Below are 27,552 nucleotides of genomic sequence, written 5' to 3' on the forward strand. Positions count from 1 at the left end.
AGAAAATGAAAGCTGCGATGGTTATAGAGCTTGAAATTATTCAGCAACTGACTGTTGTAAACATTTGTGATTTCCTTTTTACCAAAATATCGAATTTTTCCTTTCTAATACACAAAGAGAGAAGAGGCATTTCTAATTAGCTGTGACTTTTAGGGATCGGGATTTGGCCTTTTTCAGCAGGATTCAGATTCGGACAAATCCACATGCCTGGCTGAACCGAACACCAATTCTTAAAATCACATGACTTTTCGACACATAAACATGGAAGTTGAAAAATTTTCACAGTGTTCTATGTGTGGTTCTCTCTTTAGCCACTTCATTGCCTCATTTGTGTATGCACATTAGCATTCGGCTGAATCTTTCACTATGGATTCGGGGTTTGGTCAGATCCCAATTCAGAGGTGTGATTACTGAATGCTTTATTTTTATCTCAACAGACCTGTTATAATGGGGTCAAGAAGCCTTTGGATGTTGCTGCTGCTTCTCAGGGTTTTGCTTCCGACCACGTTTGGATGGGTAGATTCAGAAAGGAGCAGAAGGTTCAATACAGCATCAGGAAGACTGCATCTAAAGGTAAAATCATTTACTGACATGACAAGCCTCGAGGTTGTGTCTTCTATAATGATCAGTTTATTGTAAATTGGTTCATATAAGGAACACTGGAAAACCAAATGGAAAACCAATATATTGTGATCTGTGATTCATTCCTAGCTGTCAGATTTTTGGGGGTATTGTAACAAAAGGTGCAAAGTCTCATATAAACCTATGAGCAGTTCCCATTAACTGTATATTTAATTAGTCGCTGTAGGTTACTAGGCCTGATGCAAACTGTGTGACTTTTAGTTTATTCCAAATAGTCGTTGAAGCTTAGGGTTTTATTCCTCAACCCCCAACTATTCATGGGCAAATGTTGTATTTACAAACATTTAATGCATGCAGGTATTACATAAATATATGTAGATAACTACTATACTAGAACAATTATGCTTTTGTACTGTACATATTCACACATATATGGAACGCCGTAAGCAGCTGGCACATACAGCACAACATGACTTAAAATGGCGAGGGAATACTATCAAGTCTATGGTGCAGATTCATGAAAACACAAGTTCGAATCTTGAATGGGACAAATTCGGATTGGATATGAAAATTTCTGAAGATCGCAAATATCACGAAAATGCTTACGAAAAAATCGTATTAGTCACGATAATATTGTATTGGCGATCCGAAAGTCACGAGATTTTCGTACCAAACGATTGTAAACAGCGGGAAAACCTTCTTCGATTTTTTCGCGCAAGCGTACAAAAAAGTCGCGCATGCATACGAAAAAGTTGCGCAAAAAAATTAGCCGAAAATACGCTCTGAGCGTTTGTGTCTTAATAAATCTGCCCCTATGAGTATGATATGTTGAGTATGCTTCACAAACAGTGTATGTGTTTGCTTATACTATATATATATGTCTGCTTTAAATATAAAAAAAATCACATTAAAAAGAAGAAACATTGATACACAAAAAAATAATCATTAAATCAGAATGTTTGATGCATTTATTTTAATGTGTTGAGGTTGGGGGTGCTGTCTTGTGTCACAAGGTAAAAAGGGGAGCAAAATATGTCCAGGGTGCAATAGGAGGCTGAGCTATACCCCACAAGGAGAAACTAGAATGGAGGTGACCCTAAATATTTGTATTTGTTTGGCTAGTATTTGGCACCTCAGCATAGTAAAGGAATTAAGGAAATACAAGTATTTAGATGTTATATTTATTCATTTGTTAATATGATTCACTGGGCAGCCATGTGATTTAATACTTGCAATAGACAAAAGTGACGTTTGTGGACCCTGTAAGCTTACATCTGAAACAGTAAAATAATGAACACATTGTGATTTTACTTTATGGTATGAACTTTCTGAGGAAATCTGAAGCTGGTTTTATTGCAGAAACAATAAAAGCAATTGCAGTTATCAAGAGAAATGAAGTGTTCAGAAATTCCTATAGGCTCACACAGGCTTAAGTGATGTGTGCTGAACAGATCATTCATACATTTGAAAAAGAAGAAGAAACACATGCAAATAATTTGAGTTAGTGTTCCAAAATGAGAAATGATTGTAAGGATATTGCAGAACTGCAGGCTGTGGCAGGGAAACAGCACGATACCAGCTGAATGTTTGCCCTACATATTATACTAACTTTAAACAAGTGATACAGTAATGTAACACAGCTTGATACAGACATTTTTTTCTCAGTCTTTATTTTACCCCCGTACTCTTTCTGCCTACTTGTAGCTGAAATACATGAGAGCAGAATATAAATTCAACCAAATTGCTATCCAGAATGTTACATGTTGCAGGCACTTCTCATCACACGAACAAAGGGGCTCTGTGTATAAACAGTATATACTGACATGTATATCTGTAAATCGTATAACTACAATAGAATCAGAACAATTATAGATGTTTGTGAAGGTGACTATTGCTTCTGCCCATCATCTTCAGGTTGACCTCTAAAAAGAGATTAGAAAAACAAAACTACATTATATGACCTTCTACCTACACCCTCAGATATCCCACAGGGTTAAAATACACGTAAGCCTTCCCCCTGCTGTGTAATTCCTTGAGATAGGACAACATTCCTCAAGAACTAAAGCACAATTAGAAAGACTGTTGGAAATGTGTACTCTCAGGTGATTCACTATGACAATAGTCTGGGTGATAATTATATTGTGGGCTGAGATCTTTCCCATAACTTCTGCATACAAGGAGTCCCACCTAAGCACACCATCTCTAGCCTCTGTCAGTTATTTCCTTTATAATGGTCCTTCTACAAAACAATTAACTAGATAAACTTTAAAAGAACAAAACCCAGACTTTGTAGCGAAAGAATTATCCATAATACTCTATTTGACACACACAAAGGTTCACAGTGCTACAGGCCTAGCAGCTTAGACTTGCCGCATACTAGTACAATGTCAGCAGCTGGGTGGGCAAGAAAATTACTGTATTCTATTTAAAGGGGAAGTAGAGGGTAATTTCTGCTTACAAAATACTGGCAAGGCCCCTTCTAGTTATGATCTTCAGTAATCAAAACAGACATGGAAAAAGTCTAAAGATGGCATAGAAAAAGTCTAGAGTGACTAAGCTGTTAAATGGTATGTACTGTAAGGTCTAAGTTATGAAGAAAGTATAGCCTATTTGGAATTGATTACACTGGAAAAAGGAGCTAAAAGAAGGATGCCTCTTTACCAGTATATATCTTTCTAGATCTTTTTTCTTCATCAAGAGCTGTAAAGTCATGGAATTTCTTTTCCTAAAGCAGTTCTACTAGCATAAAGAAAGGTTGGCTATATTTTGATCTTGTGTATTTTTTAATCTCATCTGCTATGCAAAACTATCAAGTTGCATTATCTATTTACAGTAAGCAGTCTTTCCTAGAGTTGTCAGTATTGACAATACATTTGAACTCTTCATAAAGATCATCATAGTAATGTTCTGCTTTACAAAAGGGAGTCATGGCTAAAAATTCTTTTTGTCAATTAAGATACACTTCCTTCTCATAGCTTCTTATATTCTCTTGTCAATTCAGATACAGAAATGATCTGATCATTTGGACCCCTCTCTAATAATACTATCATAGTAGGGCCTATACAGACTTATTAGGGTAAGATCATCATCCTCATGTGATTTGCTCTAAACTGCTAGCTGATCCACAATTAGATATTGGTCAAAAAGGCAGTCCAAAATTAGATATTAGTTCAAAAATATTATGAAGTGATGTCCCATAATGCTCACTGTAATCATCTTTTTTATCAAGGCACAAAAGCATGGCCAGGGAGAGGCAGAGTTCCTGACTATATGTATGACTATATATATGACAATATGTATGTATCATATCTTTGCTAGATGAGCCAGGCAAAATCCAAGTACAAACAATGGCTACCATGTCTGCAGCTCTGCTGGAGAACTTCTCCCATGCCTATTGGATTTGGAAGACTAAGGACACAAAATGGCAGGGGTCTGGGCTTTTACTAATATGTATGATTATTATCTTGCAGCCCAATAAACACATTAGACAAATAATAGCTACCATTATATATCCCCCACTGCCTAGATTATGGTTGGGTGTAGCACTATCTTGGTAAACCCCGTTGCAGACTGTGCTAACATCCCTGGGGAATGCTGGCAACTCACTAGTAAAAATACAAATATCAGCACTCCTGAAGGCCAATGACTATTAAATACCACTCTTTCACCACAGTCTCTCTCTACATTACCAAAATCAGGGCTGCAACTATGGGTAGACAGAACAGGCAGCTGTGTAGGGTGCAATTCAATTAGAAACAAATTACTTTGTAGTCTCTCTGCTTCATACCACCCTGGCTTGCTCTAAGTTCCAAAAAGGGCAAGTAGAAGCAGCCCAAATCAGGATCCAAGGGGTTGGAATACTGGCAGGGTGTTGTTATCGCCCTGCAGAAAAGGAGGTTGTCGCTGCCCCTGAAGTAGGCTGGTGGGGAGGCTAGGACCTGAGGCGAATGGGAGTCAAGATAAGGTACTTGCCTTGAGTGCAATTAGTCTCTTGGCTCACTCTGACCAAAATACAACCTCAGTTTTTGAATTGGGCATACATGAGATGAAGAGAATAATGATTCCAATCATTTGTCTGATTAATGCTGTATAATACTACCTAACCTCATGATATACCTTACAATAAAGCAAATGTGTAAATTGAGCCCGTGGTTATGATCTCTTTTTGTATCACTAATGTTATTCTGAACTTTCAATAAAACCTTTCCTGTGCAAAAAAAAGATGAATTGTAAAAAGTAATGGTAGTAATGAACCACTATGGATAGTATGCAGCTTATATTTATTGCACTAAATGGGAATTTGCAACAAGATTCATTCTGAGTTGATGAGTAGCTTTGTATTTATGCAGCAACACAAAATTAATGGTTTCATATTCTCAGCTTATTGTGCCCCTTTCTGTGGATATCACTGAAATATATACACGCAGACCATTGCATGATATTTATTAGAGACGTAAAGCTCTTTATACCCTTTTGAAGTCAAATGAAATTACAGTGCTTTCTTATCTTTCATAACTTGACAGTGAGGTTTAGGATTAGAGAGATGATGCTGGAAAAAGGAACGCTTACACATAATGATGAGAAATAAAATAGAAATGAGAAACATGATGAAGGGAAACTTAGTTACAACAAACACATTTGTTAAAGGCTCATAATTCTTATTCTATTTAACCATTATGGCTGCATGAGCATTTTGTCATGCATGAAAAAAGAGCTTCTATAGGTTGATACATATTGCTAAAATACATTTGTTGCCATTTACTACTGCTGTTTTTAAACTCTTTCTAAACTGCATTTTGCATTCATCTTCATTTATGCCTAGTTAGATTCATTTTAAATAGGTTGCTGCACATTGCTACTTATTCCTTTTTACAGCAAACAGAATATGATATTGCATTGTAGCAATAGTAAACGTAATTACGTTTAATGTTTAACGTATTGCACATACAGTATATACAGTACACATACCTATATAGACCTATCTATTCACTTTATAGTTACAATAGTTTGGGATATTATGTCATCATAGCCACTCTTTAAAAGACATCAATAGAATCTCATTAAATCATCACCTGGTACACCAGGGGTCCCAACCTTTCTTACTCGTGAGCCACAGTCAAATGCAAAAAGACTTGGAGAGCAACACAAGCACCATAAAAGTTCATGGAGGAGCCAAATAAGGGCTAAGATTGGCTATTAGGCAGCCTCTATGCACCCTATCAGCTTACAGGGGGATTTATTTGGTAGGAAATCTTGTTTTTATTCAACCAAAACTTGCCCCTAAGTCAGGAATTCAAAAATAACTCCCTGGTTTGGGGGCACTGAGAGCAACATCCAAGGGGTTGGGGAGCAACATGTTGCCCCTGAGCCACTGGTTGGGGGTCACTGGGTAGAGCATTCTACAACTGTATTCACCATAAGGAACTACCTTTGCTGCTTGATAAAAGTTCCTCAAGCTTAAAGGGGGTCCTCTGGTCTGTTGATCTTTTCTATGGGAGAAAACATCCCCTAATATTTGTCTATAATGTCCTCTAATGTTCTTGTAAAAGCACTTATTCCAGCACATTCTCCAAAGAAAACAACCCAAAAACTTCAAGGTTTCCTTATAATTTAATTCATCCACTTACTAACCAGTTTAGTTGTAGTCTCTGCACTCTCTCCAGCTCATTAATATCCTTCTTAAGGACTGGAACCCAAAACTGGTAAAGGGGATGGGAGAGTTAACCTATGAGGTTAGACTGTCGAGGTTGCATACTCAAGGTGAGGCCTTATCAGGGACCTATAAAGAGGCAAAATTATGTTTTCATCCCTTGAGTCAATGCCTTTTTTTATACAAGCAGCACTTTATTTGCTTTAGTAGCTAATTAGTAAGACTGGCTAGAGTTACACAGTTTGTTATCCACAAAAGCACAGGACAGGGGCAACAGTGCCAGATCATGCCAGCAGGGTGCCCAAGGCAACACAGCCGCCCTCACACACATGATTGCTTTTGGTCACACTGAAAATGGGGAGGAGGGAAGTAACAGACAAGCTGGCGTTAAATTTTTAAAACCAAGTTAAATTATTTGTTGCATTAAAATACAGAAAAAGAAAGTAGGGGAACAAAATAAAACTGTTGATAACTGAAGCCTAGTGGCCCAGCGCTGTGCCTGTTAAGAAATGAACACACTTCACAGCACAATAGTTTGCAAACATTTGGGATAGTACAATTAACATTTAAAATTGCTAAACTTGCCGCAATAGATTCAATGATCTATATCATTGTATAATTTTCCTGCTTAATTAAAATGACAAGGGATGGATGCTAAATGTCAAACTGTATCCTTTGGTAAACAAGGCTGTTGTGATTTCAGACAGAAGCAAATAGATCACATTGAGCGTTGAGGTTTTGGCTATCACAAAATACAAATATAGATCACTGGATTGTCTTGAAACAATTAATGTATTGACTTAAAATTAATTTAATAGTAAAAAAAAAAAAAGTTTGGCATATATTTTCAGGAATTAAGTTTAGCAAGTTTAATGATATCTTGAATGCTTGGCAATATACCAATAGTTTACTTGGCATCTTGCACTAATATGTTTATAGTCAGATAGTAGATTGACATATGATGTTAAAGGTTAACTATAACTTCTGGCCCATTCTTTCTGCAGTAACAGGGCAGACTTGCAGCCACAGGGCAGACTTGCAGCCACAGGGCAGACTTGCAGCCACAGGGCAGACTTCCTATGCTCAAGCTTGTTGTTGGCTTTCATTGAGATTACCACCAGAAACTGCTGAAAATCAAACTCACCCAGGTACTTATTTCAGCTTTATTTTAATCACACCTTTTCATCCTTCTGTTGGATATGTATCTGTGTGAATACAAAACCAAATCCATACCAAAATATTACTATTAAAATTTTAACAAAAGCCCCCAAAATTGCATTACATGGAAGCAAATTGTCACTTTCAGCTGTCCGGGGCGGCTTTACAGTCATGTGACTCTAATGGGCTTACTGTATTTCTGAGTTATTGAGTTTGTGAATTTGAGTTTGTTGTTCTAAATCGAATAAACTCACATACTTATTTATTAATAAGGAAGACTTATTTGAATAAAAAAAATCTGAATACCTTTTGAAAAACTCGAATTGAAAATATGTCTTGACTTTGCCTAGGACAAATCTCATTGACTTCTATAGACACTAGCAAGCTTTTAGATGGCAAATGTTACAGTTATTGGCACTAACATAGGTACACTTTCCGACCAGTGTCCATTTCAATGTTGATAAATAGCACAGATACATTCTCAAAGCTTAGACAAACCCAAATCACAAGCCATGGCCTTTGCTGCATTATTTATTTTACCAGCTCCACAGTCAACAATTTCATGGAGCATTCTTTATTCCCACAGACCTGTGTATAACTTTTGGCCTGTTCTTTAGCCTTAGTGGCACCTCTGACACTAGGCCTTAAGATTAATGAATTGTCTCCACTAACTTCTGATCAGGAGCACCTCAGACAAGCACCAACTCACTTAAGTAAAGTAGTGGCTGGTCTGAGGCAATGCCAACTAAGCAAAGCATTACGGTTTCAGGCAGAACAGTTGCTCCTTATCTGCACTGGACCACTGCAACCACACAGAGCCCTACAAATGGGTCTTATCAGCTACCACATATCCTTGTTCCTCACTTGCACAATTGATCTCACTATTTGGTTGGGCCCCAGAGCTAGTTCATTCTTTTTTATGGTCCCCAGTTCCCCACAATCCAAACCCTGAGGCCAGCCCCCTTTTATTTAACCACTCCCCTTTCAACAGTGGCTGCTATCCACTACCCCTAGCCTCAGACCTTAACAACTTCCGCCATGATTTTTAATTTGGCTGTGACTATTTACTCCGTATACTCCCTACTGACATCGCCACACAAGGGAGGGAGGGTGGGGTATGCTAATGTAAAATGGCACCTGACTCCACCTTGCTCTGCTCATTTACTCTCTCTCTCTCCCAATCCCTTAACCAATCACCTGCAATACTACACTTCCCACAAGCCCTTGCAGACAACCTCTTCCTGGGTCCCCTTCCTAGCCCTGTCATGGCCCCTTCTCTACACTTCCTTTGGACCTACGGGCCCCTTGTTTGACATGCATGTGTATAAAGGGCAAAAGGCTATGTAAGCAGTATATTCTAGAGCTGCTTTTGGGGATGTAGATCAATCTGTCCCAGCCAAAAGGAAATATAGATCTTTGGAACATGTTTCACAAGCTTCCCCTTCTAGAGCTGAATCTGCTACTTCTAATCCTTCACTTGCAGACTTCTTGTCTTGGATTTCACAAAGTGTGTCACAGTGTATTAAGTATTCATCTGTACTGCCTGGCGCAGGATCTGCTTTTAGCAAAGTTGCAAAAGGGACCAAAAAGAGTTCCAGTAGAACCAGAAAAATGAGACTGGCTGTAGCTTTGATCTCCATAGTTAAGAGGTTTAATGAGGAGACTTCAAGTGAACAAGCTCTACATATGCTTGAAGATGGCTTGAAATTTTTGCCTGGAAGCAGTAGACCTAAGTTGGCAGCCCGAAGTAGGATGACGTTCTACATTGCTACTAATCGGACCTTGTGGTTGAAAGCATGGCTTGCGGATACAGCCTCCAAGAATGTTCTATGTAAATTGCCATTTGAGGGGAAGATGCTCTTAGATGACATAATTTCTAAATCTTCTGGAGGAAAAATCACCTTTCTTCCTCAGAGATGGAAAGGCTTACATCTAGATAGAGAGAGAAAAATCATATAAACCAGGCAGATAATTTTTTTGGTGCCACTTCATGGAAGACAAGACAATCAGATGTTTTCAAAGGATGCAGACCCAAGGAGTCCAGATCTCCCAAAGGTCAATCTAAGCAGCAATGATATGAGGCCTGCCCAAACTCCGGTGGGAGCAAGTTTGTTAAGATTCGCAAGTCCGGGCAGAGGAAACCACGGGTGAAGGCTGTTACTTCAAGGTGGTAAAGAATAGAATTCTTTTCAAAACCTTTACACAATCATTTTGTTCAGACCCCCATTCCACTGGAGCAGGACAGGAGAGAGATTTGGGGGAAATACATCCAGAAGTTTCAGTTCAAACAGGCTTTTGTGCAGGTTCACAAACTACAGCAGAAGGGTTTTTATTCTCCTCTGTTTCCAGTTCAGAAGAAGACCACAGATTGCTGAACAAGTTATAAAACCACATTCTTTCAAAAACACTATATTTATTCTGCAGAAACCATTACCATACCAGAGTAAACAGCTTTAGAAGGTTTCTCCATTTGCTTAAAGGAGAAGGAAAGGCTAAGTCACTTGGGGGTGCCAAAATGTTAGGCACCCCCAAGTGACTTAGATCGCTCACCTCATACCCCGGGCTGGTGCCCCTGTACGGAGAGAACAGCACCAGCTTAGGGTAGCAGCGATCGCTTCCTCCTTCCTGTAGCGCCGCACGCGCATGCGCAGTACAGTGAAAAGCCGGACTTAAAAAACAAAGTCGGCTTTTTACTCTACTGCGCATGCGCTGGCCGACGGATTTCGCCGGGAAAAGAGAGAGGATGGAGGAAGCGCTTCCTACAGGTACCCCGGGCTGGTGCTTTTTTCTCCTAACAGGGGCACCAGCCCAGGGTACAAGGTAAGCGATCTAAGTCACTTGGGGGTGCTTAACATTTTGGCACCCCCAAGTGACTTAGCCTTTCCTTCTCCTTTAAGATAGCAACTGCCATTTTAATTAGCTTCCTTCCTGCAGTCTAGCCATTATACAGTGGAGGAAATAATTATTTGACCCCTCACTGATTTTGTAAGTTTGTCCAATGACAAAGAAATGAAAAGTCTCAGAACAGTATCATTTCAATGGTAGGTTTATTTTAACAGTGGCAGATAGCACATCAAAAGGAAAATCGAAAAAATAACTTTAAATAAAAGATAGCAACTGATTTGCATTTCATTGAGTGAAATACGTTTTTGAACCATTAAGAGTTCTGGCTCCAACAGAGTGGTTAGACACTTCTACTCAATTAGTCAACCTCATTAAGGACACCTGTCTTAACTAGTCACCTGTATAAAAGACACCTGTCTACAGAATCAATCAATCAAGCAGACTCCAAACTCTCCAACATGGTAAAGACCAAAGAGCTGTCCAAGGATGTCAGAGACAAAATTGTAGACCTGCACAAGGCTGGAATGGGCTACAAAACCATTAGCAAGAAGCTGGGAGAGAAGGTGACAACTGTTGGTGCGATTGTTGGAAAATGGAAGGAGCACAAAATGACCATCAATCGACCTCGCTCTGGGGCTCCACGCAAGATCTCACCTCGTGGGGTGTCAATGATTCTGAGAAAGGTGAAAAAGCATCCTAGAACTACACGGGAGGAGTTAGTTAATGACCTCAAATTAGCAGGGACCACAGTCACCAAGAAAACCATTGGAAACACATTACACCGCAATGGATTAAAATCCTGCAGGGCTCGCAAGGTCCCCCTGCTCAAGAAGGCACATGTGCAGGCCTGTCTGAAGTTTGCCAATGAACACCTGAATGATTCTGTGAGTGACTGGGAGAAGGTGCTGTGGTCTGATGAGACCAAAATAGAGCTCTTTGGCATTAACTCAACTCGCTGTGTTTGGAGGAAGAAAAATGTTGCCTATGACCCCCAAAACACCGTCCCCACCGTCAAGCATGGGGTGGAAACATTTTGCTTTGGGGGTGTTTTTCTGCTAAGGGCACAGGACAACTTATTCGCATTAACGGGAAAATGGACGGAGCCATGTATCGTGAAATCCTGAACGACAACCTCCTTCCCTCTGCCAGGAAACTGAAAATGGGTCGTGGATGGGTGTTCCAGCACGACAATGACCCAAAACATACAGCAAAGGCAACAAAGGAGTGGCTCAAGAAGAAGCACATTAAGGTCATGGAGTGGCCTAGTCAGTCTCCGGACCTTAAAGAGATACTGACACCAGAAATGAAACCTTTTTTACATTTTGTCATAACATTGTCTTTGCATGAGCTTTATAATTTTGCCATAAAAGTATTTGTCCAAGCTTTTACATGCCCTATCTGATCCCCTATGTTCCTCTATGAGGAGGCTGCCATATTTGTCCAGCAGGGGGCCGTTAGCATTAGAAGCTATAACTGACAGGCTGAGAAGGGACAGTCAGGTTGGCAAAACAGTCAGGTTTTGGGATTTCAAGTAACAATTACTTACAAAAGCAGCCATATCAGCAAAAAATGATCAACACGACCTATAGGCAACTTTTAATGTAGATTCATATTTTAAAAAGTTGTTTTTTCATGTCAGTATCACTTTAATCCAATAGAAAACCTATGGAGGGAGCTCAAGCTCAGAGTTGCACAGAGACAGCCTCGAAACCTTAGGGATTTAGAGATGATCTGCAAAGAGGAGTGGACCAACATTCCTCCTAAAATGTGCGCAAACTTGGTCATCAATTACAAGAAACGTTTGACCTCTGTGCTTGCAAACAAGGGTTTTTCCACTAAGTATTAAGTCTTTTTTTGTTAGAGGGTTCAAAAACTTATTTCACTCAATGAAATGCAAATCAGTTGCCATCTTTTATTTAAAGTTATTTTTTCGATTTTCCTTTTGATGTGCTATCTGCCACTGTTAAAATAAACCTACCATTGAAATGATACTGTTCTGAGACTTTTCATTTCTTTGTCATTGGACAAACTTACAAAATCAGTGAGGGGTCAAATAATTATTTCCTCCACTGTAGCTGAGATCACACTTTCCTAAGGGAGGGGGAAGGGAGTTCTTAGCATTCTGGTGGGAGGGGGGTGCAGGAGAGAGGAGAGAGCTGCACAGACTCTGGCCATGGGAATTAAGGATGTTTCTGAGAGAGGAAGTCAGACACTGGAACATAATCTTTACAAAAAAGAAACAAGAAATCCTGTGTTTTTTTTTTTTATAGAGGACTGTATTTACATAGACCTTTCTGATAAAGCTTACTTAATTTTTACCTTTCCTTCTCCTTTAAATGAGCTGATTTTTCTACCAGCTGTCAATCTGGAGGAGTCGATTCGGGAGGACAGCATTTTTAGTCCAGTGAATGTCAAATGACAGTTGGAGGCATATCTGGATGCAACCAAAGAAGTTCGGAAAGCAAATAAGCTTTTTGTTATTCCCTTGGGTGCCAAAAAATGACAGGCAGCTATAGTTGCTACATTACATTCATGGATTGTGACATTAATTAAGAAAGTCTACTCACTTTACGGGCAAGAGACACCTGGGTATGATAGAGGGCACTCTACCAGAAGTATGGTGGTTTCTTGGGCAGCAGAAGCGGGAGTATCCACTGAGGCTATTTATAAAGCAGCTACCTTGGCCAATCCCAATACCTTTATTAAGCATTACCATCTAGATATCAGAGCTGCAAATAGGGCAGATTTTGATATAAGCCATTTGATCAGCAACTGAAACTGATTGTTTTTCCTGCAGTTGGGTTTTGTTTTTTCTCCCTCCCTTAGATCATTGCTTGGGTACTTACCCGATTAGTTAATGCTGACCAGGGATGGCCAAGAAAAGAAGGAATTCTGTCATACTTACTGTGATTTTCCTTTCCTGACCATCATTCCCACCCTAATTCTTTCTGTCGAGCTTTTTACATTGACAAGGCAGAAAGTAGGGGGTGGGGTTTTAAACACTGCTGGGGGACGCATATGTAGGAGGAGGGAATACCCTATTAGAACTGACAAAAGGATGTCATGTGGTGCAGAAAGTCATGGATGCGGCACTGATGAGACCAGAAAGGGAGGAAAGCAACAGACATGTAATTGCTATAGGTGTGCTTTTATCCTGGAACCCAAGAGCAATCATGCCCAGGGACACTATTCCCCCACTTTGGTCACTGACTAAGCACAGGGAAAAAAAATCAAACACTGAGGAATTTTCTCACATAAAAAAAAAATAACAGAAACTTATGGATCTCAGACCTGTCAAGATCCATTTCAAACTAATGGGCCCATCTTCGTTTCTTTGAAAGAAAATCTTTCTCTTGCTTCACTTACTTGTGAATTCTCAAGGGTTGCTGAGAATTCTTGCATAATTTTACTATTAAAGTTTATGGAAGCCTTCAGCAAGTCTCCAAATTGTTCATGGAAATAAAAAAAAAAAAGTTGTAAAAACAGCAACATTTCCCACAAGCAAAATTTGAAAACAGAAGAAATTTTGAATACTAAACAAACTAGTACTGCTCTGCTTTACTAATACATATTGTTTGCAGTCACACAATGAACTGTTAATTATTCAGTATGTTTATATCTGGTAAGAAAGCAAGAAATTAAAAAAAAAATTAACAAAGCATATATTAAATTACAGTACAGGTACAGGATTCATTATCTGGAAACCCATTATCCAGAAAGCTCTGAATTACGGAAAGCCTTTCTCCCATAGACTCCATTTTAATCAAATAATTCAGATTTTTAAAATTGATTTCTTTTTTTCTCTGTAGTAATAAAACAGTACCTGTATTTGATCCCAACTAAGATATAATTACCCCTTATTGGGGGCAGAACAGTCCTATTGGTTTATTTAATGGTTAAATGATTCCCTTTTCTCTGTAATAATAAAACAGTACCTGTACTTGATCCCAACTAAGATATAATTACCCCTTATTGGGGGCAGAACAGCCCTATTGGGTTTATTTCATGGTTAAATGATTCCATTTTCTCTGTAATAATAAAACAGTACCTGTACTTGATCCCAACTAAGATATAATTACCCCTTATTGGGGGCAGAACAGCCCTATTGGGTTTATTTAATGGTTAAATGATTCCCTTTTCTCTGTAATAATAAAACAGTACCTGTACTTAATCCCAACTAAGATATAATTACCCCTTATTGAGGGCAGAACAGCCCTATTGGGTTTATTTAATGGTTAAATATTCCCCTTTCTCTGTAATAATAAAACAGTACCTGTACTTGATCCCAACTAAGATATAATTACCCCTTATTGGGGGCAGAACAGCCCTATTGGGTTTATTTAATGGTTAAATGATTCCCTTTTCTCTGTAATAATAAAACAGTACCTGTACTTGATCCCAACTAAGATATAATTACCCCTTATTGGGGGCAGAACAGCCCTATTGGGTTTATTTAATGGTTAAATGATTCCCTTTTCTCTGTAATAATAAAACAGTACCAGTACTTGATCCCAACTAAGATATAATTACCCCTTATTGGGGGCAGAACAGCCCTATTGGGTTTATTTAATGGTTAAATGATTCCCTTTTGTCTGTAATAATAAAACAGTACCTGTACTTGATCCCAACTAAGATATAATTACCCCTTATTGGGGCAGAACAGCCCTATTGGGTTTATTTAATGGTTAAATGATTCCCTTTTCTCTGTAATAATAAAACAGTACCTGTATTTGATCCCAACTTGGTCCCAAGCATTCTGGATGCCTGTATTTGATTTCAGGTTACTAACCATGTATGAGCAACACACATACGTGACTAAAGACTCAGGCTGGGCTTTAAAACTACTATTTTACAATTCCAATCTCGGAAAACTTTCCCAGTACAGATTTAGAAAATAGTATTCTATATAAGCATTATTAAAGGTAGTGAGTGATATTTATAGAAACACTATCATGATGGCACATCCATGAAACCCACAATTGTAATAAGATTCATAAGCTCAATGCCAGAGGGCCAATATCAATGTCAGACACAAGGTGAAAAGAAACAAAAAGAAACATAAAAAGGAACAAAGGGAAATGGAAACCGGTTATCCAGAAAGCTCCATGTTACAGGAAGGCCATCCCCCATAGACTGCATTTTTATCAAACTTATTTTTTTTAAATTAATTTCCTTTTTCTCTGTAATAATGAAACGGTACCTTGTTCGTGATCCCAACTAAGATATAATTAATTCTAATTGGAGGCAAAACAATCCTATTAGGTTTCTTTAATGTTTAAATGATTTTTTTGTAGAGATAAAGTATGGAGAACCAAATTACGGAAAGATCCCTTATCTGTGTTGTTTTTTTTTTGTTTTAGTGCGTCTAGATACTTTTTGAATAGTATATAATAGAATACCAAGCCTTTATATGCTTTGTCTTGGACTTTTAAGACCCACTAGAGTTGTATTTGGTACAACCACTTGCCGTAGGAGGGAATGGTTTGAACCCCATGATGATAAAGAATTCTGCCAGTGTAATGTTGCTTTGTATAGTGTTATCCTTATGTTTGGGATACAGGTCTAGCTATATCGAAGGAAAATGTTTCTAAATCAGTTCTTTTCTTCAGTGTACACAATAGAGGTGTCAAAAATTTCAAGACCTTTGATAGCTCAGCTCAATCAAGTCAGTGGCTGGCACAGTATATGGTACATAAAGGGTTACTTAAAATGAATGTGAACAAGGCACCAGGGCCAGATGAAATACACTCTTAGGTACTGAGAATGCTTAGTACATTATTAGCCAGGCATCTCTTTCTGATTTTCTCAGACTCTCTTTTGTCTGGAATGGTACGTACGGACTGGAGGAAATCAGATGTAATTACTTTGCTTAAAAAGGGATTACAATCTCAGCCTAGAAATTATAGACCAGTAAATTTGACATCTGTGGTGAAGGCTGGCTAAGGGATCACATACAAAATTATATTCTGGAGAATGGCATTATCAGAGCCATCAACCCCTTCTGTTTTTTGGGGCGTTACCCAATTTTGCCTTCTCTCCCCAGTCTCCCATCTCCCAGTAGTATTCTTACGAGTTTTAACTTTACCCTGAAGTTTGCTGCAAATGTCGTGTATGCATGAGCAGTAAGCAATCAGGGACTGTTACCAAAGCATTTGCTTATTAGCTTTAACTGGGCATTTGCTCATGTGTGTGACGGCCCTCCTGGGAGTGCACATATGCACGTGGCGTCACTTCCAGGTAGCAGAAAAAATTTTCAGGTTGACTGCTCTGCATTATGTGCAGGAATCAGTATGGCTTTATGAAAAATAGGCCATGTCAGGCAAATTTGATTGCTTTTTATGAAGAGGTCAGAAGTTTATAGTGGCGGTGCTCCATACATCTGGTCAGATAAATTGCAGATGAGATTCAGTGTTAAGATGACACACCTGGAATGTATATATACCCTTAAAGGAGAATGCAAGTCAAAATGTAAAAAGCATACTGCCCAATAGTCCTCCTATTGTTTAGTAATAACGCCACACTTTTGGCTCACCTAATCAAATATTTACTCAGTCACACTTACTTCACATTTTCTAGAACAGGCAGCCATCTCTAAAAATGTATTCTCCCTTCCTTTCCCTCCTTGCTTCATACTGCATGTGTTTCATTCCCTCCCCCCCCTCCCCTCTGCCAGATCCGCTTCTGATTGGCTGGTGGGCATGTGTAGCTCAGAACAGCAGACAGGATCAAGTTACACACATGCTCAGAGAATAGGAAGGCTGCCGCTGGCACCTACAGGAAGGGGAGAGAGATTTCAGTGATGTCACTGTAGTCTTCACACTGCTGTAGGCTGCCAGCACCATATCTCAGAGAAGCAAGCAGGGATCTGGGAATTTATATATGCAGTAAGTACTTAAAAAGAATGCCTTTAGACTTACTTTTAATTTAATTTAACGGGACTGCACTAGGCAAATCCATAATGGAGAAGGACCTTAGAGTCCTTGTAAGCAATAAACTTGGCTGTTTCAAGCAATGCCAGTTAGCACCCGCAATGGCAAACAAGGGCATATATTTGAAGGATGATGGGGTTATTCTTCCACTTTACAGAGCGCTGGTAAGGCCCCATCTAGAATATGCTGTGCAGTTTTGGTCTCCAGTGCTCAAACGGGACATTATTGAGTAAGAGACAGGCAACCAAGGGTATGGAAAGTCTCAGTTATAAAGAAAGAGCGGCCATGCCAGGGCTGTTTACACTGGAGAGATAACGGTGTATAAATATATAAGGGGACTATATAATAATCCCAATGCTTTCTTTACCAGTAAGTCCTTTGAGCAGACACAAGGGCATCCAATCTGATTAGAAAAAAAGGTGGTTTCATCTTTATATTTAGAAAGTGTTATTTTTTTTTTACTGTGAGAGCTGAGAAGTTGTGGAATTCTCTCCCTTAACCAGTCGTGCTGGCTGATACATTATATAGCTTCAGGAAGAGCTTGGGTGGCTTTTTAGCAAGTGATAAAATAAAGGGTTACTGAAAATAGCTCTCAGTTGATCCAGGGGCTGGTCTTATCTCCATCTTGAATTTAGGATTTTTTCCCCTCTACAGTATATTTCTAAAAGATCCTTTATTTGTTTGGCATATTCCATGGTATGTTGGGCATAAAAAATGCTGTCTTAACTTTTGCAATCTTTAAATAAAATAGAACAATAAAGCTAATATGCAAAGAAGCACAATTTAGACATTTTCTTAACCGTTTGATGCATAGACCACTTCAGTGGCTTACTGATGGTTTAGCAAGTTCTGGATACCGATTATTTCAATCCTATCTCAGAATTACAGTATATGTCTGGAGCTTTAAGATCAGGTGTAGAAATGTGTTAGAGGATCACATAGGTAAATATTTCAGAGGTGCAAAGAGATATAATTTTAAACAAAGAGGTGTCACTTGCAGTCAACCAGAATTTATTTTTAGATTCTATGAAGAGCTCAGGAAAGTCATAGACTGTTATCCAGAATGCTCGGGACCTGGGGTTTTCCAAATAAGGGATCTTTCCATAATTTGGATCTCCAAAATCTAAAGTCTGCTAAAATTAATTTAAGCAGATAAACCCAGTAGGATTGTTTTGCCTCCAATAAGGATTAATTATATCCTAGTTGGGATTAAGCACAAGGTACTGTTATTTTTTTAAAGAGAAAAAGGAATCATTTTTAAAAATGTGAATTTTGTTAAAATGGAGTCTATGGGAGATGGCCTTTCTGTAATTCAGAGCTTTCTGTATATGGGTGTAACATACCTATATAGACAGGCCTTGGTGATAATGGTTATGTGAATGCTGAAAATAGGGTTCTGTAACATGCACCACACAAAACACAGAATTAAAAGTATTAACAAGAAGAATGGTAAAGGTTTTGAATTGTACTGATAAAAAAAGGTATAGGTATAGACAGTGCCACCTCAGGGGTCCTAGCCACGTGAGGCAGCCAAATTGATGGCGCCCTTGCTTCCCCCATGTTTAGCTTTTACGTGTCAGAAGGGGGCGAGGTGCATCGATAGTGCAGAGAGCTCAATAGCCATTTAAAAATAAGAATTTTTGTTCTTTAAGTTACCAGGAGTGTCTTTTTGCCACCATTGGTAACTTGCTGCACCCTTCCACCTGAGGCGAGTTTCTCAACTTGCCTCATTGCAGCAGCGCGCCTGGGTATAAAAAAATAATGGGTAAAAAAACAATGTATACATGGATTTGAGTTTGGGGTGGCCACCCCCTTCCCAGGATAGCGCACATACGCTTCTTTTTCACTCACATACGGAGGACTGGGAACAGGACGCACTGAAGGTTTTTGCACATCCAGTCTTCAGTGCTCCGTACGTGAGCATACCCTTAATTTATGCTGTCCTAGGCCCGGGCCTTAGTGGCCTTGCCACAAATCCAGGCCTGCGCATCACTTGTCTTTTACATAATAAAGGTGTAAAGGAAAAACAACACGATCAATGCAATACCTTATTGGGTATTGGGGGATACAATCCATGTTCCGTGGGACAGACCACATTGGGCATTTTATAGTTGCTAGTGATAAGACTTGAGCAATTATTCATTGATAAAAGTAATATATAACACAGATGATAGAAATGCTCACCCTATATATAAATTTATACACAGTATATATCATATCCTTTCAGGGTATGACACTAGCAAACTACGGACACATTTACACATTAGGAAAGACTGAGCGGAGAAATCACAGACACTTGAAAATGACAAAAAGGCACATTGAAATGTGCAATAGTTAGGAATTATGTAGCAAAGCATGGATGAAAAGTTTTTAGGAATAGTATTAGCTAACTCACTATAACATCAGCTAACTCACTGAAGAAGAACTTTCAATGTTAAATAGCTGCTCCAAGCAATAAAACATTGTTAGAATGTGTATAAACGAGAATAGATTCGAGAAAGGAAATACAATTAAAGTTTAACCAGATCTTATATGCAGGATAACACTGGGAAACCCATCTGTGCAAAAGACAAGGCGGATTAAATCATTTAGAGAGGAATAGAAAATGCATTGTTAAAACACAAATGTGACATTTATATTACAAAAGAGACATCTCACCGGTGAAACAAGGGCTCACACTTAAACTGAATTTTATTCGATTTTTACAAATAGAATCTAAGCACGAGTCAGCCATGATCTAATGACAGCAGGTTTGGGTCTGTTTTCTGCTTTAGCCTCTTCACACACATTGTGCACTTCATCTATTAATATGATTTAGGGTGAGCATTTCTATCATCTGTGTTGCTGGCAATGACAACAGCAAGCCAAAGGTCGCTCACAACATCAGATTTAAAAAATATCAAAATATCAAATTAGAGAGTATCGAGGGATTCCTAGCAGTTCCATTAATACACTTTCCTGACTGCCAGGAATGTTTCCCCCGACAGTCAGGAAAGTGTTGAACAATATTCATCATTCGCTTCTATGAGGGTGTTTGAGCTAAAAGATTTGTGCAATTAAAAAAAAAAAAGGGGGGATCTGCATTTTTTTAAAATAAACTTAATATACAGGTATAGGATCCGTTATCCAGAAACCAGTTATCCAGAAAGTTTGAATTACCGAAAGGCCATGTCCCATAGACTCAATTTTAAACAAATGATTCTGACTTTTAGACATTGTTTCCTATATCTCTGTAATAATAAAACAGTACCTGTACTTGATCCCAACTAAGATATAATTACCCCTTATTGGGGGCAGAACAGTCCTATTGGGTTTATTTAATGGTTAAATGATCCCCTTTTCTCTGTAATAATAAAACATTACCTGTACTTGATCCCAACTAAGATATAATTACCCCTTATTGGGGGCAGAACAGCCCTATTGGGTTTATTTAATGGTTAAATGATTCCCTTTTCTCTGTAATAATAAAACAGTACCTGTACTTGATCCCAACTAAGATATAATTACCCCTTATTGGGGGCAGAACAGCCCTATTGGGTTTATTTAATGGTTAAATGATTCCCTTTTCTCTGTAATAATAAAACAGTCCCTGTACTTGATCCCAACTAAGATATAATTACCCCTTATTGGGGGCAGAACAGCCCTATTGGGTTTATTTAATGGTTAAATGATTCCCTTTTCTCTGTAATAATAAAACAGTAGCTGTACTTGATCCCAACTAAGATATAATTAATCCTTATTGGAGCCAAAACAATCCTATTGGGTTTATCTAATGTTTAAATGAATTTTTAGTAAACTTAAAGCATTGAGATTCAAACTATGGAAAGATCCCTTATCCGGAAGACACAAGGTCCCAAGAATTCTGGATAACAGATCCCATACCTGTACATGTAAATTCAAAGGTTTTTGCAGCTATCTAACATTGCTACCACCATAATCTCTGTGTACAAGCTGTATTTTATTGCAAACTGTGCTCATCTTACTAGATGGGCCTATTTACCTTAGCAACCAGGCAGCACAGTTTGGAAGTCAGAAATGAAGATTCTTAGACAAACAGCCTTCTTTGCTACAGGCTGAAGAATTTTAATAAAATAGAAAGTTAATAACGTGGACAAACTGAAAAGTACAACTTAAAACAATTTTCTTTGCTCGGAGTAAAAACAGACATTTTTTCCTGGTTGCGAACATTAATTGCACCCACCAAAGCCTCTGCTTCCAATTTTTTTTTTTGCAAACTAGGGCCAGATAAAACTATAGGAAAAATTTCCCCTTTTTGAATCAGAGCTTCTTCTTGTGCTGGTAAACAAGAAAACATCCTTTCACTTGTAAGGGGTCAGCAATACCTGCAGCCACCACTTCTCCCCTCAATATTAAAAGTACAGGTAAGGGACCTGTTATCTGAAAAACCCCAGGTGCTGAACATTCTGGATAAGTGGCCTTTCCATAATTTAGATCTCCATACCTTAAGTCTACTAAAAATAAAAACTAATTTAAAGGGATATTGTCTTGATTTTTATGTTGTACTTTTTATTTTTAAATTACACTGTTTACATAGCAAATTATTCACTCTACCATTTAAAACTGTATTCTTCAACCAACAAATGTATTTTTTAGCTGTAATATTGGTGTGTAGGCGCCATCTCAGTGCATTGTGCCTGAGTCTGAGCTTTCAGAAGGAGCCAGCGCTACACATTAGAACTGCTTTCAGCTAACCTATTGTTTCTCCTACTCCCATGTAACTGGAGGAGTCCCAAGCCAGACTTGGATTTCTTACTATTGAGTGCTATTCTGATATCTACTGGGAGCTGCTGTCTTGCTCCCTTTGTTCTGCTCATTAGCTGCTGGGAGGGAGGATATCACTCCAACTTGCAGCTCAGCAGTAAAGTGTGACTGACGTTTATCAGAGCACAGGTCACATGGCTGGGGCACCCTGGGAAATGAAGAATATGGCTAGCCCCATGGGAAATTTCAAAATTAAATGTTTAAAAAATCTGTGTTTTTGAAAAATAGATTTCAATGCACGATTCTGCTGGAGAAGTTCTATTAGCTGGGTTTGAAAAAAAAACCAAAAACCTGTTTTCCCATTACAGTATTCCATTAAACCCAATAACATTGCTGTGCCCCCAATAAGGATTAAATATATTTTAGTTAGTTAAAAAATGGAAGTATTTCATTAAAATGGATTCTAAGGGAGATTGCCTTCCCTTAATTCAGAGCTTTCTGGATAACAAATTTTATACCTGTAATATATACTGTATGCAATATATTTCTGTCTCGGATCATTAGAGCTCCTACCCCCACCACCACTTCTTGGGGAAATGCCAACAATACCCACAGCCACCAAAGCTTTCACTCCCAGTATTGTCATAGTATGTCATGAAATGGTGGGGGCCCCTTTGTCTTAAAACACAACACTAGTACAAGTGGGTCTGATGCCGCCATTTTAACCATGGAAGAGGAGTGTGTAAAGTAGGCTTGGTATTTAGGGGGTGTAACTATAAAGTGGTAGTGGCAAAAGATGTTTGGTGGTTTGCCATGGTATGTCCACACTTATCGCATGTCAAATGTCATTTTAATTAACATAGATAATTATCACAATAAAATGTCATATTACATGTAACGTACATTCCGATTTTATCAGACAGTAACTGTTGGAGGAGATATTAATGCACGTGCAGGAGATATAGGGTTTAGTACCTACCAAACAACATGTTTCTCAAGGTGGCAATTTCAGGGCAGATCTCAGCTGAAGTTCCTGGGATATAATTAAATTAACTTGCGGTCTTTAGGTTCACAGATGTTACTTTATTTCATTGCCGACCATCTGCTACTAATTGGGAAAAATGAATATTAAAGCTGCAGTGTATCCCCGATGAATGCCGGTTTTACAGTGGATTGAGTCAGGTTTGTCTTGCATAAAATTAAAATTTTAGCATTGCTAGCACAGGGAAAGGTTTGATGAACTTGGCACGCACATAAGAATTGTTATTATATCTTATTGCAAATTCCTACTTGCTTAGGAGTAAATAATTAGTTGTGAAACACTGAAAATGTACTGTATGTATAGTATGTAGCTTGATAGCAATTTCCCCATGTCAGCATCTCCAACTGTTGTATTTTTCTACCTTAGTATCATTCACTAAAGTCCGATTTTTTTGGGCTTAAAATCACGATATGGAAAAAATTCGGAGTAACCACGATAATTTCTGATGTTCTAAAATGTCACGAAAATTCTTTTATTGATCATATCGTAATTGCTTTCTGAAAGTCACGAAATTTTCGGATCCGAACGTTCGGAAACGGCGCAAAAGCCTTTCTGGCTTTGAAACCTTCAATGTATGATTTTGGAAGCCTCCTATAGGACTCAATGGCACTCAACAGATCCAACCTGATAAAAAGATAGTCATGATACCAAAGCTTGAATGAATTCCGAAATGTTCATAGTCTTTGTGAAAAGTACAACGTTTTCATGGAAGTTAACTTATATCTGTGGAGCGAGGAAATGTATTACATGTGCTTATATAAAACAATCCACTGATTTCCAGAGTACTATTACCGGTAAAATCTTTGAGATGCCTTTTTATGCCAACTGTAATACAAATTTCGTAGTGTACCTTTTGACCTGTTCAAATTGTTACATTCAATATGTTGGTTGCACAATTCGTCCTCTTAAGAACAGGATGCGCGAACATATTAGACATATAGTTTCTAAAAATGAAAGCAGTCCAATAGCAAGACACTTTATACAATGTTGTAATTCTGATGTATCCAAATTACAAATACAAGTAATAGATAGGGCACTACCATATGAAAGGGACTCAGACAGGCTTTCCAAACTCTTGCGTTTGGAAATAAAATGGATCTTTGCTCTCAATACTCGCCATCCAGATGGCTTGAATTCGGTATTTGATATCAGCTGCTATGTTTAAATTCAGTCTTTTTCAAATAGCCATATATTCACTCGTCACTATTTTAGTCTTATTATTACTACTGTAAACTTATAGCATTAAGCGGCTATTTAGTTATTTATTTATTAGTTGCAGTATTTCAATGAATTTTAGATTTCACTATCCTTATCAATTTGGCAATACTAATTGATTTATATTAACATTAACTGTATTAAGTATCTATACATTTGTTCAAGTAACTACATGTCTTTACAGTTATAGACAGTTGATTATTTCTTTTTGATAAGTGATTATGAAAGGGATATGGTGAATTATGTTTTCTATTGCCTATTCCACATGTCTGTATGTTTTTAACACTAGGGAGGAGGCGTGGTCTTGTTTTCACCTCGCCCCTAAGTCATTGAGCCTTTGCTATTTAAACTTTTTTCAATATTGTTAGAACTAGCCTATGATTAAGTGCCCCATACGCACGAAACGCGTCAGGCATTTGTTTTTAAACATGTTGGAATAAAGTTCGAGTTTTAACAGATCCCTCCGAGTCCGGAATGCTTGTCGTCCTTTTTCAAAATGTAAACCACGAAAAAGTGGACATTCCAAAATGTTCGATAAGTTAGAAAAAATATGATTTTATCTCATAAATACTTAATCGAAGTTTTGTAAATGGGCCCCATAATGCTGGCACATGTAATTAAGAAACTGCATATTCCCTGTTATTCTACCAGTTTCATAGAGTTAGTTTGATCAGGAAAACACTTTTGTCCAGTGGCAAATTATAACAGGGGCAATCTGGGTGGTCGCCCAAGACCTATTGCTTCTTTGGGACCCAACTGCCTACATTATAATCTACAGGAAAAAGCCTCATGGTGTCAGCAAATTGAATTTTCCACCCAGATTGCTAGTTTGCCATTATCCTGCTGCAAGGATGCTATATCCTTGGACTGCATAATTTTGTGCCATCTACAAATACTGATACATTACTTACAAAGTACAAAGGCCCGGGCCTAGGGCGGCACATATTTAGGGGCGGCATGCCGCCCGCCGCAAACAAATTTTGACACTTCGCTCCCATACGGAGCAATGGGAACTGCTCACCACAGCTCCGTATTGGAGTATAAATGCCTGCGCATTGCGCATGCGCGTGAGGGGGGGGGGGCAAGAATGGGGGGGGGGGCGGCATCGGGGCGCTGCCTATGTCAGTAATTACACAAACAGATTTAATAAAAGTGAGCCCAAAAATTAACCCTGCGGGATATAAGAACCTTACTCCAGTCACCACCCTCTGTACACAATCCTGTAGCCAGTTTCCTATCCATGTACAAACAGTATTACTTAGAACAACAGACCTTAGTTTATACTCACAATATCACCCCAAAAGCTGTCCGAAGGAATAAAACTGCAGACTCTGATAAAAAGCATAAGTTCTCAGATACACACAGGAATGCAAGCTGCCTTTCACCATTTTGCTTTGCTGCTATGGAGTCTTTTATATGTAAAATCGTACCTGAAGTTGTCAAAAAAAACCAAAAGGAAGCAAGATTTACCTATTATTAAAGCAGTTTTGGGGTGAATTAAGTATTAACATATGTTGGTGTTACTGTTCCTTTATTTAAACTCAATAGGTTATTTGCCCCCAATAAGGATTAATTATATCTTAGTTGGGATCAAACAGAGAAAAGGGAATCATTTAACCATTAAATAAACCCAATAGGGCTGTTCTGCCCCCAATAAGGGGTATTATATCTTAGTTGGGATCAAGTACAAGGTACTGTTTTATTATTACAGAGAAAAGAGAATCATTTAACCATTAAATAAACCCAATAGGGCTGTTCTGCCCCCAATAAGGGGTAATTATATCTTAGTTGGGATCAAGTACAGGTACTGTTTTATTATTACAGAGAAAAGGGAATCATTTAACCATTAAATAAACCCAATAGGACTGTTCTGCCCCCAATAAGGGGTAATTATATCTTAGTTGGGATCAAGTACAGGTACTGTTTTATTATTACAGAGAAAAGAGAATCATTTAACCATTAAATAAACCCAATAGGGCTGTTCTGCCCCCAATAAGGGGTAATTATATCTTAGTTGTGATCAAGTACAGGTACTGTTTTATTATTACAGAGAAAAGGGAATCATTTAACCATTAAATAAACCCAATAAGGCTGTTCTGCCCCCAATAAGGGGTAATTATATCTTAGTTTGGATCAAGTACAGGTACTGTTTTATTATTACAGAGAAAAGGGAATCATTTAACCATTAAATAAACCCAATAGGGCTGTTCTGCCCCCAATAAGGGGTAATTATATCTTAGTTGTGATCAAGTACAGGTACTGTTTTATTATTACAGAGAAAAGGGAATCATTTAACAATTAAATAAACCCAATAGGGCTGTTCTGCCCCCAATAAGAGGTAATTATATCTTAGTTGGGATCAAGTACAAGGTACTGTTTTATTATCACAGAGAAAAAGGAAATATTTCTAAAAAACAGAATATTTGTATATAATGGAGTCTGTGGGATATGGCTTTCCTGTAATTTGCAGCTTCCTGGATAACAGGTTTCCAAATAATAGATCCCATGCCTGTACAAAATGAGTACCACCTTAATTTGGAGTCAGCCACTGACTTGATTTTATTGTTACACCAAAGAAAAGAACTGATGAAAATGTGCTCTTTCTGTATTCTTTATATCCAAATTATTTCCGTTATTTAAGAGAGCCACAATGCATCTTTTTACTATTAATATACTTAAGAAATAGGGAGTCTTAAACCTGTGCTGCAATCAGTTTCTCATTTTATATCTTCCCCTTCCTGATTGCTTTTTTACAAGTCTTGTTATAGTATTTATATTCTATATATAAAACACATGCCTTCCTCTTAATTCCTGTTAACTTCCCTGCTGCTGAATTAAGCCTCATAGGGTGGTCCTTGACACTCCTACATTTACTTCTTAATGGCATAATTTGAGAACAGTAATGATTTAAAATAATTTTAAATGACAATCATTTCTGTCCTGTGTTTATAGCAGAAAATCTAACGCTTCAGTCTATGCTCTGAAGCCCTTGAAGAGAAGGAAAGGTAAAAACTAAGTAAGCTTTATCAGAAAGGTCTATGTAAATACAGCCATAAGCACTTACAAAAACGCAGCGAGTCCTCTATCAAAAGAAACACAGGATTTATGGTCTCCTTTTGTGTACACATTTTCTTTTTCTATCAGACTTCCTTCTCTCAGAAAAATCCTTCAGGGCACAGGCACGAGTCTGCTCCTTTATCCCCCTCCATTCTCCTGCTCCCCCACCCATCAGAATTTGCTCCCCCTCCAATTAAATGGTCATGCAACAAGTTTATAACTTCTTCCCATTACCTATCCTGGTAGTACTATTGCCCCTGTCAATAGGGGCCACTTCTGACCCGAGGGGGTGTCAGAGAACGTGCACCCTTAGTGCTCATTTGGGAAGCACTTGCACCTCCCTGCCTGCTGCA

At 38.3% G+C, this 27,552-nt stretch overlaps 1 protein-coding gene across 1 annotated transcript in view; it reads left to right on the forward strand.

Moving 5' to 3' along the window:
* The window catches only part of fstl4 (follistatin like 4), a 223,867-nt gene that overhangs the window by 8,047 nt on the left and 188,268 nt on the right, over window positions 1-27,552 (forward strand). The window contains exon 2 of the mRNA XM_031898726.1: window positions 438-573. Coding sequence (XP_031754586.1) covers window positions 448-573 — 126 coding nt within the window. The 5' untranslated portion in view covers window positions 438-447. The remainder of the gene's footprint in view (window positions 1-437; window positions 574-27,552) is intronic.

Source organism: Xenopus tropicalis, chromosome 3 (genome assembly GCF_000004195.4).
Source record: "Xenopus tropicalis strain Nigerian chromosome 3, UCB_Xtro_10.0, whole genome shotgun sequence".
Taxonomy (NCBI): domain Eukaryota; kingdom Metazoa; phylum Chordata; class Amphibia; order Anura; family Pipidae; genus Xenopus; species Xenopus tropicalis.